Source organism: Uranotaenia lowii, chromosome 1 (assembly GCF_029784155.1).
Source record: "Uranotaenia lowii strain MFRU-FL chromosome 1, ASM2978415v1, whole genome shotgun sequence".
Lineage (NCBI taxonomy): Eukaryota > Metazoa > Arthropoda > Insecta > Diptera > Culicidae > Uranotaenia > Uranotaenia lowii.
The window spans coordinates 127,953,247-127,966,650 of record NC_073691.1 but is presented as its reverse complement, the minus strand read 5'-3'; the positions used below and the strand labels follow the sequence as shown (position 1 = coordinate 127,966,650).

At 38.6% G+C, this 13,404-nt stretch overlaps 1 protein-coding gene across 1 annotated transcript in view; it reads right to left on the bottom strand.

Moving 5' to 3' along the window:
• Positions 1-361: 361 nt before the first annotated feature.
• LOC129739951 (tyrosine-protein phosphatase vhp-1) overlaps positions 362-13,404 on the bottom strand; it is a 51,403-nt gene continuing 38,360 nt past the window's right edge. The window contains exon 4 of the mRNA XM_055731517.1: positions 362-2,288. Coding sequence (XP_055587492.1) covers positions 1,594-2,288 — 695 coding nt within the window. The 3' untranslated portion in view covers positions 362-1,593. The remainder of the gene's footprint in view (positions 2,289-13,404) is intronic.

Here is a 13,404-nt window from a genome sequence, read left to right as displayed (position 1 = left end):
AGAATAACTGGTGAAACCACTAATATTTCTGACTACGTCAATTAGATATCCCATCAACCTTAAAACTTTTGATGTACAAGCGGTATGATTATCTGCGGACATTAAGTTTAAGCCATTGGAATTGAAAAGTGTTGCATGATGCCCCAGTTGACGGTTATCATCAAATTTTTCGTTTATTATTGAGAGTACCATAAAAACAAATGGTCCGAATTGATTTCCTTGTGGAGCACTAGAATGAGCAAAAATAAGACTTGTTTCAAACGACAAAGAAAGCATTTGATTCTGAGGTATAAAAAGAAAAAGAATAAACTTTCGGAAAGTTTTAACGAAAGGCCACAAGAAGAGAGAAAAGGGTTTTTTACAACTTTTGTACGCATATATTTTGTGTAATATTTTTGAGTGCTGGACTCTCAGTTTTAGTGAATGTATGATCTCAGGAGCTACTCGTGAAATAATTTAAACATGTAATGTAAAGAACCAAAAAAAAAGTTTCTACATATTTTGTAATTTTTTATTTCTTTTTAATAAATAGTGTTTGTCTATCAATCTGATTTTGTCTCCACAATTGTTGATAACAGTGATAATTAGCTAAACAAAAGTTTTAAGAGCAGTTGTTAAAATAAACCGCTTGTTTTAGTGTCTGCTCGTGCAGTAGATAACTTGTGCCGTATTGAAACTGCTTCAAATGAAAGTTGAAAAATATTGAAACGGTGCTTGGGATATGCCACTTCTGTGTTGGGTTAAAATTATGTGTTGATGAAAAATATTGTTTTTATTTAGCATTATTGTTCTCAGTACAGCTTTCTAGTAAGTTTGTTTTTCTTTTTACACAGGGTAGATAAAATTTAACACAGCCTTTTTGGTAGAAATGTTTCGCTTTAAAACATTTTTGCAACTTCGGAAAACAAAAACAAAAGCCTTTGTTGGTGTTTATCGGTGTGGGGACAGGGGAATTTTTTTCTCCCGAATGCCAAGGTTATATTTTCTCTAGACAAATGGATACTCTCTAAACTATAAATCTATCTATAAAGCTAGAGTTTTTAATTCAATATAATGTTACAAGCTCCTATTGTTACAGTTGGCATAGCAGAACCTTAAAAAAATTATGAGACTAGAATTGGTTTTCTGCATAGTTTTTTGTATTTTTTTTTTAAATTATATGTGGGTTTTAATGGCTGAATTTCGTTCGATGGGTGCAAGATGATTTCAGTTTTTTTTGTTTCTTTTTAGAGTTGATTCATAAAGGATAACGGTAAGGGTAGATGACGAACGATTTGGTAGGTGGCTAAGCTTTTGACGCTAAATGCAACGTCTTGCTTTTGATGAGCTAGTAGTATAAATCTTTCAACATATGTTTCGTGATTTTCAACCTATAGTAATGATGCATGATATGGGATGATTCTTTAAATAGAAAATTTTGAAAAATGGTATATTTGAAAAGTCAACAAACCGAAAGCGCTGTTTTATACCTATTATGTACAGATTTGTTAGTTAGATATAAATAGATTATTGTTTTTCTTTTTTAAAAATAGTTTTGTATCACACGTATTTAAGATTGTAATAAAGAGCGGACGAGATGGATAACTAGCTTAATCATGAACGTTTGTTGGATGATGATACTGGCTGCGAGCTGCTGGAACCACTTTTTGGAAACGCATGTGGAGAATTGATGCTGACTGGTGTCGCAGGAACTTGTGCTAGCGAGTGGGTGGGCGAGGGTGTCGAGGATGAGGAAGAAAGGGACGACGGTGAAGATAGCGATGATGGCGATGAAGGCGGGGAAGTCGGTAGTTTGAGGGTTAACCGTGGCGGGCATCGAGCGAAGGAATGGCTGTAGCTATTTCTATTGCTGCTGGAGCTGGTGCTGCTTCTATTGCTACTGCTGCTGGCGGTGCTACTGGAGCTCGCGGTGCTGTAGCCACTGTCCCGGTTGTTGTTCTTATTGTCCTCGTCATCCTCTTCAGCGTCCATCTCTTCGTCGTGCTGATTGAACTTGCTGCAGTTGTTGATAAGGAAGAACGGTGGCTGACTAGGAGGCGGAGCAACTGGTGACGGGGGCGGTGGTTCCAGCTTACCATCCGCGATAAGCGTCTGTTCCAGTTCCAGCAGCTGACCCATGAAGTTGAGGTTAGGTGAGATGATTGGACGCGCCATTTTGACCATCTGGTAAGCTTCCAGAAGGGACACGGCCTTGTATCGCATAACGTAGGCGATGGCGATTGTTGCACTACGGCTAATCCCTGCCTGACAATGCAGCAGTACGGTGGAACCCTTTTTCCGGGCTTCCTCTGTAAAGAAATAAAACAAAACGATTAGTCGCGCTATATCAACAGGTCATGGCATGGATAAGTGGCTTGAGGTCTGGGAGAAGGAAATGGATGCATTAGCAGCGTACAATATGGCAAAACCCGTAGGATAACAGTTATCTTATCAATCGGGGCAAAAACACCTTCTACCATTTTCGCCATTTCAATTCGTTGTTCTAAAATAGAATTTATTGAATGATTAATCATACAGGTACAGTAGATATGTTAGTCAGCTGCAAAAACTGTATTTAGTTCCGTAAATATGTGCGTTTATGGAGAATTCGCATTTGTCCAAAGTAAAGAACACTGGCATTACCGTGCGTGCTGTTGATTATACATATCAACGAAGAAACGTCAGTTGGAATAGTTTTATCCAAGCTGATATTTATTTATCTCACTAATAAAATTAATAAATAAATATCAGCTTGGATAAAACAATTCCAGCTGACATTCCTTTATTAACATCATATCCAGGCTCGAATTGGCCTTGTACAGCATAATTTTAGAAAGTTCTTACCATTGTAAATACACCATTGATCTACCTTTATGAAAGAGTTCTATAGATGCTGTATAGGTTTCCTCGAAGCTAAGAGCAAGTTCACTCGTGTTGGGAAAACAGTGGTAGAAATTTTGATACCGTTAGCACATTTTGAAAACTCTACCATGCAAAACCAATTTCAAGATCTGTGGCCTTCAAGTTTTTTTTAACAACACGTGATGCAAAAATAGCTCGATTTCTATCACATACGGCTGAAATAGGGGGTTTGTATTTTTTTAACAGTGCTGTAAAAAATACAACGCCCAAAGATCTTGGAAACATTTTTGTATGGTAATATTTTCAAAATGTGCTACGAGTGTCAACATTTCTACCACTTTTTACCAACACGAGTGAACTTGTTCTAAGTGGATGCTATGAAATTTGGAACAACAATGGTATGCTACTTTCCCACGCCATCTATCAATGGCCTGCTACTTTGATGGTAATCAGATATTCAAAAAAAGTTCTGGGCTGACAGATTAATCAATTAATCATATTGAGAACAACAGTTCCAACGCGGACCATTGATAGCAATACGCGAAGGATATTGCTTTCAATAAAAAATTTGCAGTTTTGATAATGTCAGATGTGAGAAAACCTGAAGCACTAACAAATTTAAACTCATCAAGGCATTCAGGCTATACTGGTTGATTTATGAAGCCAGGTTTAGTAGAAAATTGGATTTTAATAACGACATGTTTGCACTCAGTTCCCTCTGGTCGAACAGAAATGTTTAAAAAAAAACTGCCATGCAATATCATTTGAATGGGTAATTTGTTCTAAACTTAAAGCGCCTAAATGAGAAATAATCAAAATTTTGACTTACTGGTTGTGTTCTAAACGATAAGCAATGAAAGTTAGCTTCTTTAATCATTAAAAGTTAAAAATTAAGTTAATTGGAAAATAAAGTTCAAGGGACTCTGTCAAATTTCATACAAATGCTGACGATCCGCAACGCGAAGTTATTGGCCATGGCAGCGTCTTTCAGCATTTAATTTCTCAGATTTCAGTTCTTAACGAGCCGAAGAACAGTTTCAAATCGAAAAACCGAACAGACGGAAGATAATTCTGCATAAAAACAATTTTCTTGACCAAAACGTGCTTTTAATATTTCCCTTTAAGGTGGCTCTCATTTTATTTTGGAACAACGCATTTTTCCCTTGCAACTGCCTGCTACAAACAGTTTTTTTAATGAAATAAAAATAATGGAAAAATGTTCTGATTTGCATAGGGTAGATAGTTTTACATGTTTTGCATTCGCTGCAATAGATAACTCATTCTTTTTCAATTTGGCGTTCAGTTCGGTCTGGTCGAATCCCGACCAAATAATGTGCAGTTTGGACGACAACAACGAAACAGCACGTGACCTGACTCCGCCATCCTGTCACACACCCAAAAACTTTGGCGGGGGTGGCGGCGTCCTCCGTTATCGCATCAGTAGGTATTTCAGAATGTTGACATTCAGTGGCTGGAGCAGCACCAGTTCGTCAATCTCCGATCGGAACGAACGATGACGGTGGGTGATTCATCCGATAGAAAAATGAAGATGAGGATGATTCATCCTGGCAGGATCCTACTACTCCGTCCGTCGTCGTCATCCATTAAACGATTCCTTTTTTCTTCGCTACTTTGCCCCTTTTTACGGAGTCTGGTGGATGTGAAATAAATATCGCTTGCTACCGCTCACGGCTGACGGCTCTTGGTGTGTAGTTTCTTTCCATTGGCGGAGAGTAGGGAAGGAAAATCTGAATTACAATCTCTACCCGAACAAGGATAGGATTTCCGGCCATGTTTTCCTCCCGCAGGGATGCAAACATTTATGATTAGTTTTCAATTACGGCGTTCCATTGAGCGCTGCTGGGGCGTGTATGATTCATTCAAGGTAAGGGAACTTGCAAACCCCTTTTCCTCCGTGTTTTATTCTGTATAAGATGCTTGCCAGAAATACAAAAAATGCCGAGGGTGTTTGTATTTTTTCAACATAAATGCAACTCGAAATCTTCTGAACTCAATTGGGGCAATTAGAGTTCAGTTAACGCGTTCACGATACTTCACCCAACCCGATGGAAGAGGAAACGCTCCGGGAATCCTATCGATTTATGATCAGGACGGAGATGTGTTTGTATGACAGATGAGTGTTTTTCCGTAATCGAAGCCAATACCATTGTTATTTACAAATTTATTAACTGCGTGCGTCATATATTTTTAATAAAAGAATTTTTCCGCACACTCGTTCCCCGATAATGGCTCTCATATACTCGTCAAATTCTTAAGTGCATCAGGCGGTGATATGATGGATCGCTTTTTTATTGGTTATTTGATTTTTATTTCAGGAACTGCAAAAAGTACAACACAGAAAACCAGAAGGCGGATGGCCGTCACTCGGAGGGTGAGTCATAGCTTCAAAAATACGAAAAAAAATAAATACATCAATTTAAGCCGAAGAAAAGCAAAACAGAACCGCACCACTCATCGGAACCGTAGTTCAAAAGAGCTCAGAACGAACCGAAATAGACATGAGAAACTTACTCTTTACGAGCTCAACAAAGATTTGCACAGACAATCAAGCTGAAGCGTCCGTTTGTCTGTGACGATATGGTCTTCGCCGTCAGTTAGCAGGAATTTTGCTATTAAAACCATTCGACTGGTAAAATAACAATTGAACGAACTGTATTGAGGACGGCTTGTGTGCATCATCACGGCGCTTTAATATACATTACAAAGCCCAGCGTCGTCGTTCCTCACCGAAATAAAAGTGAGGTTAGAGTAGAGCACCACACGAATGCCACACAAAACCGTTGTGCCACGCTGCGTAATTGTAAAAATTCGGTTTAGCAAGTAGGTACTGAAAATTGCACCATATTGTCATGAACGGAAACAATGAGTTCACTCGCACTTCCTGTGTGTAAATGACTTGGCATTCGAATGTTCGGGCTATTGGAAAGTGGAAGACAAACTTCTCATACGAAATTGACCCTCTCCGTTTGATGATAACCTTTCAGGCGTGTAAAATATCAACTGGTTGACTGATTCCTATTTATGTTTTACTTCTCAATGGAGAATTTCGATCATTCTGAACGGAATAAGTATGACTCATTCTTCAGTGAGAGCTGTTAAAAACGTTCCACTATATTTTGATTTCATGTTTGGACATTGAGCTTTTTCCTTCTTACAAAACTATATCACAAAACAAGCTCATCAACTCGCATCTTTTAACATCATCGTTAGAGATTAGTTATAAGCGATAATTATCTGCACTTTCTTTGGTGTCATCAACTGTCTAACAGCAGGTCAGTCGGTTCATTTCCATACACTAAATCTGGCTTCTAAATTATTCGTTCTGTGTTTTTTATCCTAGCTCATATTCAGAAAAACAATCTGAATTAGGAGTACAATCTGCAAGAAAACTTCTATACATACTTCTATACATATATACATTTTGATTTTCAGTTTTAAGTTCCTTCTGAACTAGAAATTTTAATCTTGAATGTAAATCTTAATACTGCATTTTTGAGTTCGATTTCTGAGGAAGATAATTCAAAATTTAAATTCCGTTTTCTAATTTGAATTTTGAATCATTATATCTCACGTCGTATGAAACAAAATGTAAACAAAGAGTTTTATTAAGAAAAAAAAATACAAAAACTGATATGAACTAGCCGCAACTTCTTTCCATTTAGAATATTTGTAGCCTGGACAACATATTTTATATATGAATTGAAAATTTACAAGTTGTTTTGATAACTTGTGCAGCAGTTTCCTGTAAATTTTTAAGATGTTTCATTCGACGTAATGAAAACTCACGCGAGATATGGGACTTGAACTTGGAGTTTTAGATACCTATTGTAATGATCAATTTGATATCCAAATCCTGTATTTGATTTTGTAATCAAAAAGTAAAAAAAGAAATTACGCTAAGTTTTGGAGAAAAACGAATCAAATTACAAAAATAACAAAAACGACAACAATTACAAAAATAACAAAATCTACAAAACTGTAGGATTGCAAAAAATAACAAAAGTTTGTCATCCTTAAACTTTTTTTTTATTTTTATCATTTTGGTTTTAGATTTAATGTATTTATCATAGAAATTAAATTATATCAAGAGAAGAGAAATCACCGTGAGTTTGTTTTATGAAATTTATTTGCGGCTTTATTGGTGAGGGTTAAAGAGTTGAAATGAAAGACGGATAGAATATCAGAAGAAAATTCTAAGGTAGTGAAAAGAGCGAAGAGCATTTGAAATAGAAGCTTGACCACATACTAAATTCTTTGTCCCACACCTGCTTCTTCAATACAGTTAATTGGTGTGGGACAAAGAATTTAGTATGTGGTCAAGCTTCTATTTCAAATGCTCTTCGCTCTTTTCACTACCTTAGAATTTTCTTCTGATATTCTATTCGTTTTTATTTCAACTCTTTAACCCTCACCGATAAAGCCGCAAATTAATTTATATGATTGATTTTTGGGATGATGGCCAAATTTTGGGACCATCCTGGTGGAAAATAAATAGATCATCCTTGTGAAAAATTAAATCTTAGACGCTCGGTAAACATTAAAATTACTAAGGGGAGATGAAGGCATAACGAACACCCGGGGCATAGTAAGCACTCCTCTTTCGTACTTCCTAAAGTATTAATTTTTCAGCAAAAAAGAAATCTCTTATCATCATTACAGAAATGTTAAAAAAAAACCAACTAGGTTCTCAAGTGACGGAAATTTTATAATTTCTGAACACCGGGATTAGCGTGATGTTCCTCAATTTTCATCATCATGAATTTTTTTATGTTTTACTATAATGAATTTTAAAACACGTTTTTACTTTAATTTGTTGACTCAGGGCGAACGTAGCAAAATTAATCGGGGCACGATGAGCGTTTTCTTCCGTAGAACCTAGCAGCGAATTCAACTCGATGAAGTCAACTGAATTATAAGGCTGCAGCTTGCCTAGTTTACATCTGACGATATAGTAGCCCATTGGATAGGTAATCAGAAGACTGGAGTTCGATTCCGGGCAAAGCACCAGAAACATAACGTATGAGTGTATGTGTGAATTGTTTGTGTTCTACAAACAGACCTACATTATTTTGTTATTGCTTTGTTTCATGGACCTACGACTCACCGTTTAGTGCAAAATGCATCGATCATGAATAAAAAAAAAATGCCACGACTAGGAATCGAACTCGAGTCATTTGATTATCTTTCCGACACCTTACCAACCGACTATATCGTCAGATGTAAACTAATCAAGCTGTTGGTTGGCCTCTGCGATGTATATTTTAATGTAACAGAGATTACGTTCTTCTTCTTCTTCTTCTTCTTCTTTTACCAACATAGCCAAATCGTGTAAGCATCCTGGAAAATGAAAAGACTTGCGTCCTTCATTTTTCTTTTCAACGTTACCTCTGTTACATAAAACATGCATTGCAGAGATAACTACGGCCAGGCCAACCATGTGGTAATTACCGCAAAAGATTCTGGAGCAAGGGGAGGAATAAAGCGTGGAGTTCCCTACCAAACGCTTCATATGGATTACTTAAATACATACAGCATAGTTTTAAAATAGCTACACTAATCTAATGAGAATGTGTATTAGGAAAATAACGTTTAATATAATAGAAAAGGTTTGATCTCACCAAATAAGTCTTGGAAGTTTTCGTCAGAAAACTTTTCCTCTAGTCCGGAGCAGCTGACTTTAAAATTCCTTCCGAACTCCCCCAACCAGGATTCAGCATGCCGAAACAAAGTACGAATAACGCCGGAAACAACCACCAGTCACTTAATCTATCATTTTTCCACTGTTTAATTTTAAAATTTCTAGTTTTATTGTAATTTAATTAAAAAAAAATTATGGATGAAAATAAAAACGCGTGCGATGCCAAAAAATCATGGCTTACTCCTTCTTTAATGTAACAGAGATTACGTTGGAAAGAAAAACAAAGGACGCATGATGTTCATTTTCCAGAATGCTTAGAGTTTTGGCTATGTTGGTAGAATAAGAAGAATACAAGAAGAAGAAGAAGTTTTGTTGACTTGTCATTAGTTAGACCCTTTTAAAAATTCGTTTAAACGTGCTTCTTACCGAAGCGAACTTGAAAGATTCATTCAAAAACATTCCATTCATTCATCATTTTTTACGTTATACAGAGCGAATGTATGTGAACTCTTCCCCACACATAGATACATATAAAGTCTGGGAAATTGCGTGATCGTTTCCGGATTGAGCGCATAAAGGTTGTGGAGGGGTACACTTGCACACAGGTTGCCACTCAAAAGGACTTTTTCCGACTGCAAAGGAACGTTCTTCGCATATGTTTGAAACTATTATAGGAGGAGGCAGGCAGCTTCCGACTATTTGTCGACAGTGTGGTGGTAATAAAATGCATTTTTCGAATGATTACACGCATTCTCGTATCCTGTTCTGTTAGTAGCTGCTGCTGCTGCTCAAGATGACTCGCTCGGGGCAGTTTTCCGCCATATTCTTCCCTTCTTTGGCGCGGCTGTGACGACGCCACACGGCACATGGCACACAATGCGTAAAGTGCCGTTGCGAACTAATAAAATAATATCTGTTCCCCTTCGGGTTTGTGCGGAGAGAGCCGTTTTGTTTTCCACTGGAAGGGGACGGCTGCTGCTGCTGGGATGGAAAACAATCTTGGATCCTGTCGAGAGGGTGGTAACTTGCTGAAGGGTAATTTTCCCGTCAAATACACGAACACGTATATTAGTAGCAGATGTGAAAGTGGTTTTCAATTCTTGACGTGTTGCAGCGAAGCAGGGATTGAGAGAGGTTAAATCACGAACGACAATACTGAAGGGAAAAAATCGAAACAGTTTAGGAAAAAATCTGTTTCCAATTTGTGGATTTCAAATGGAAAATTTTATTTCTTGAAGTCTTGCTTGGGTAGTAGTAAATATTAGTAGTAGAAAATATTAATTTAAAATTCATCTATCTTAATTTATGGAACTCCACTAGCTAATGAGTCATTCCATGAACCCATGGACGAGGGTCCATTCACTTAAAACAGTAAGCGCCGTTCCGGAGACGTTCAACTTCCAAGAAGAAAAGTTTCAGAAATTTAAAAATTTGGGCATTTTTCCCAAAAACAGCAATTTTATTTTGTGAATATCTCAGAAACCATAGAAGCTACAGATAAGGTAAGACCCAAGGTCTTTTGATACACTAGGTTCTCCGACTTTCACAGTAAGTAGGCGAGGAGTGAGCGGGGCTCTCAATGAGTTTGTTTATTTTTTGCTCAGCTTCGATGGTTTGTTGGTAAACAAACTTCATGAGTTCCGCATAGTTGCATAGCCTACATAGCCAAAATGGCTGAATCGGGAATTCGATATTCGGTAACACCTCCTGAATATATACACACCTTGGTAAGACCCAAGGTTCTTAGAAACACTAGGTTCTCCGACTTTCACAGTAAGTAGGCGAGGAGTGAGCGGGGCTCTCAATGAGTTTGTTTATTTTTTGCCCAGCTTTTCTGTGGTTTGTTGGTAAACAAACTTCATGAATTCCGCATAGTTGCATAGCCTACATAGCCAAAATGGCTGAATCGGGAATTCGTTATTCGGGAACACCTCCTGAATATATACCCACCTTGGGTAAGACCAATGTTTTGACTTTTATGGCAATCGATTGGCTTTGTTCAATTTTGTGTTGAGTGTTGCCAGATCCGTTATTTTTGTATTTTAAAACTTAAAATGCGATTATTTCAAAATTCCATTGGCGCCATGAAAATTGAAAAACAAGTAGAGGCATTTTAAGTTTATCGCATTTAAAGTTTTTAAAATAAAAATATCATGTCTAGTAACACTGTACAATTTACAATGTCTTTCGCTTGACAATAACTTCATCTTACAAGGGTCTCATCTTATCTGTAGCTTCTATGGTTTCTGATATATTCACAAAAACAGTTGCTGTTTTTGGGAAAAAAGGCAATTTAATTAAAAATGGAGGGGCACCCATTTGAAGGGGGGGGGGGGGGGGGGTTGCCCGATTCACCCGAAACTTTGGATTTTTCTTATTAACATTACAGTGAGTCATCCTACTGATTTAGAGCAAAATCGGAGAGGGCCGATGCATTTTCATGGTCACTTGGTTCGGAATGACCTTACTGTTTTGCTAAGGAGGTGAGTGATGTTTTGCTTGAATGGATGTCAATCGAAAATGTTTCGGAAATTCTGTAACACGTTTATGTGACTTCATTCTATCATCATCAATTCGAGCAATCGGCACTTGTGCGTTGCCTGCCATCATTTTATAGACCATATATTTCAGGCAGCTTGTTTTATCGGAATTGATCATGATTTTCCACCAAAAGACAACACTTGAAGGGGGAAAAAGACACCAACGATTCGACCATCATCCATTCGCCGAGGAGTAGGTACGAGGGTTCGGTCAAATTAAATAAACGTTCAAGATGGAACTTTATCGGCAATCGGGAATTGTTTTGTGAGCGGTGATAGGCGATAGACGGTGTGTTAATAATTGCAATCCACACTTGTCGAAGGCGTCGAAATTGCGTTAAATTTAATTGAACTGTTTGTCCCTTTTCCAATCTGACCAATCTGCTTCAAACAGAATCGAAGAGAACTTTGTTTAGCAATATGTATTTCTATACCGACTGAGACTTGAGCAGCAGATTAGAAATCACATTGGCATTTCATCGCAGGGCTGCATGGATGCTCTCATAGCACTGAAACTTATAGAACAACAAACGTCGAACTGGCTTCTAGTTATTGCATTTGACAAACGTTAAAGTGCAGTCCTTATGCTGTGGTATTGATCTCAAGTTCTCCCTGACTACGACCCTGGGTATCGTCATAGAATCGGAGCCCATCAGCGACCGAGCGATCTTTGCATGGGATGCGGTGAAAGAAAACCTGATCTGCAAAGCTCGCATGCGGCTTTGCTGACTCAAGCGAATACCTTTAGCCATACCCACTAGGTACGGAGAGGGCCAGAATCCACGGCAGAACCAGAGTCTCAGTTCAATGCGACCGCGGCTGGTTTACCCTCTCTAAACCATTGCAAGCAGGAGGGAAGTTGGGAGGAGGTTGCGGGGTAAAGGCCGTTGTCGACGACGAACGACCACGATCAACGAACGCTCTAGTGTTCCAAACTTGAGCAATTTCTCGCTGCTTTCTGCCTTGCTGCTGCTGGTCTGGTCGTTTGGTTGAATGGAACAACAAGAAACGAAACCACCAAGTTTCCAACGGCCTTTAAAATGACGTCACTCCCTGGCAAAGGTCATTTGTTGAAGCGAATGTTGCTTGCCTGCTATTCAGCCATTCGTTTCTTTAGTTGTTGCAGTTCGCTACCAGCCAATTCGTTGCTTTCATGTGTTAGTCGAGTCGAGGTGCCTAAAGATTGCTCGTTTCGTTTCGTTGGATTCTGCTCTCTCGCTCTCCCTGTTTCGTGTCAGCCAGCACGTTTATTACAGTTACGCATCAAGAGCTGAGCAGTTTTTTTTTCTTCTGCTGTTGTAAGCTTCTATGGAGATGTTAAAATAGTTTTGCTGCTTAGCTCAGCAGCTTGCCATCTTATGATGACTCATCGGCGAGGTTTCGCCGGATTTTCGGAAGAAAGCGACTAGGTACCCCGCAACAACAACGCCACGACAACTGACTGTTTGACCCTTTCTGTGGTATTGCTTTGCTGCTGTTCTACACCAACGAACTAATAAACCGAGCGGGCGAGCACGACTAGTTATGTACGCATAATGCGACGCGAAACATACTTATGATCTATGACTCATCATACACGCCCGCTGTTGGCGCGGTTCAATTTTTGTTACCTACTGTTTATAGTTTGTGGATTGCACCACACCAACCTCGCTCGATGTCCACCATGCTATCTGATGACGGTGGCGGAGGCAAGGCCGTAAAATAGTTTTTAGCGCGACGACCTTCTGCTCTGTTTTGGTCGATTCGTTTATTTTTGTGTGAACCTACCAGACCGGACCAGACCCGAGCGAAGGCCGCTTCTATCACGGTGGTTTTTTTGGACGGAAGGGGAAGGAAGTCGTCACAGTCACCCTCCTTCCTCTGTGTCGCAACAACGTTATAGGAATTCTCAGCAAGCAGGCAGGCAGGCAGATTTGCGGAAGGAAGGAAGTTAGATTAGTCATCGGCAACCATCTGGTGTCGTCACGTTTCGATTCGTTTCGGGTTTTGGGCAAATTTCATGAAGCTCTTTTTGGTACAGTGATTGATGCATGTGGAGGCTAGAAACTTTTTTCAATTGGAATTTGTGGAAGTATTTCAAATGCAGTTTGATGGCTTAGTTACTTTTTATGTATTTTAATACCTCATCAATAATAACCTAAATATATGTTTGCGGATTAAAGAAAAGGAAAAATATCAATATAAAACATATCGAACAAAAGTGTGCACATTCATCATAATCTCATATGTTTGTTGAATTCAAGCCAAAACGCCATTTTTTTAAACGAACACACACACATAGGATCTCAGTGAAACTTCATGTTTCTTTGAAGAGATCTAAATTCTACTTAAGACTAAGCGTACATCTTTCAAGGATATAATGGC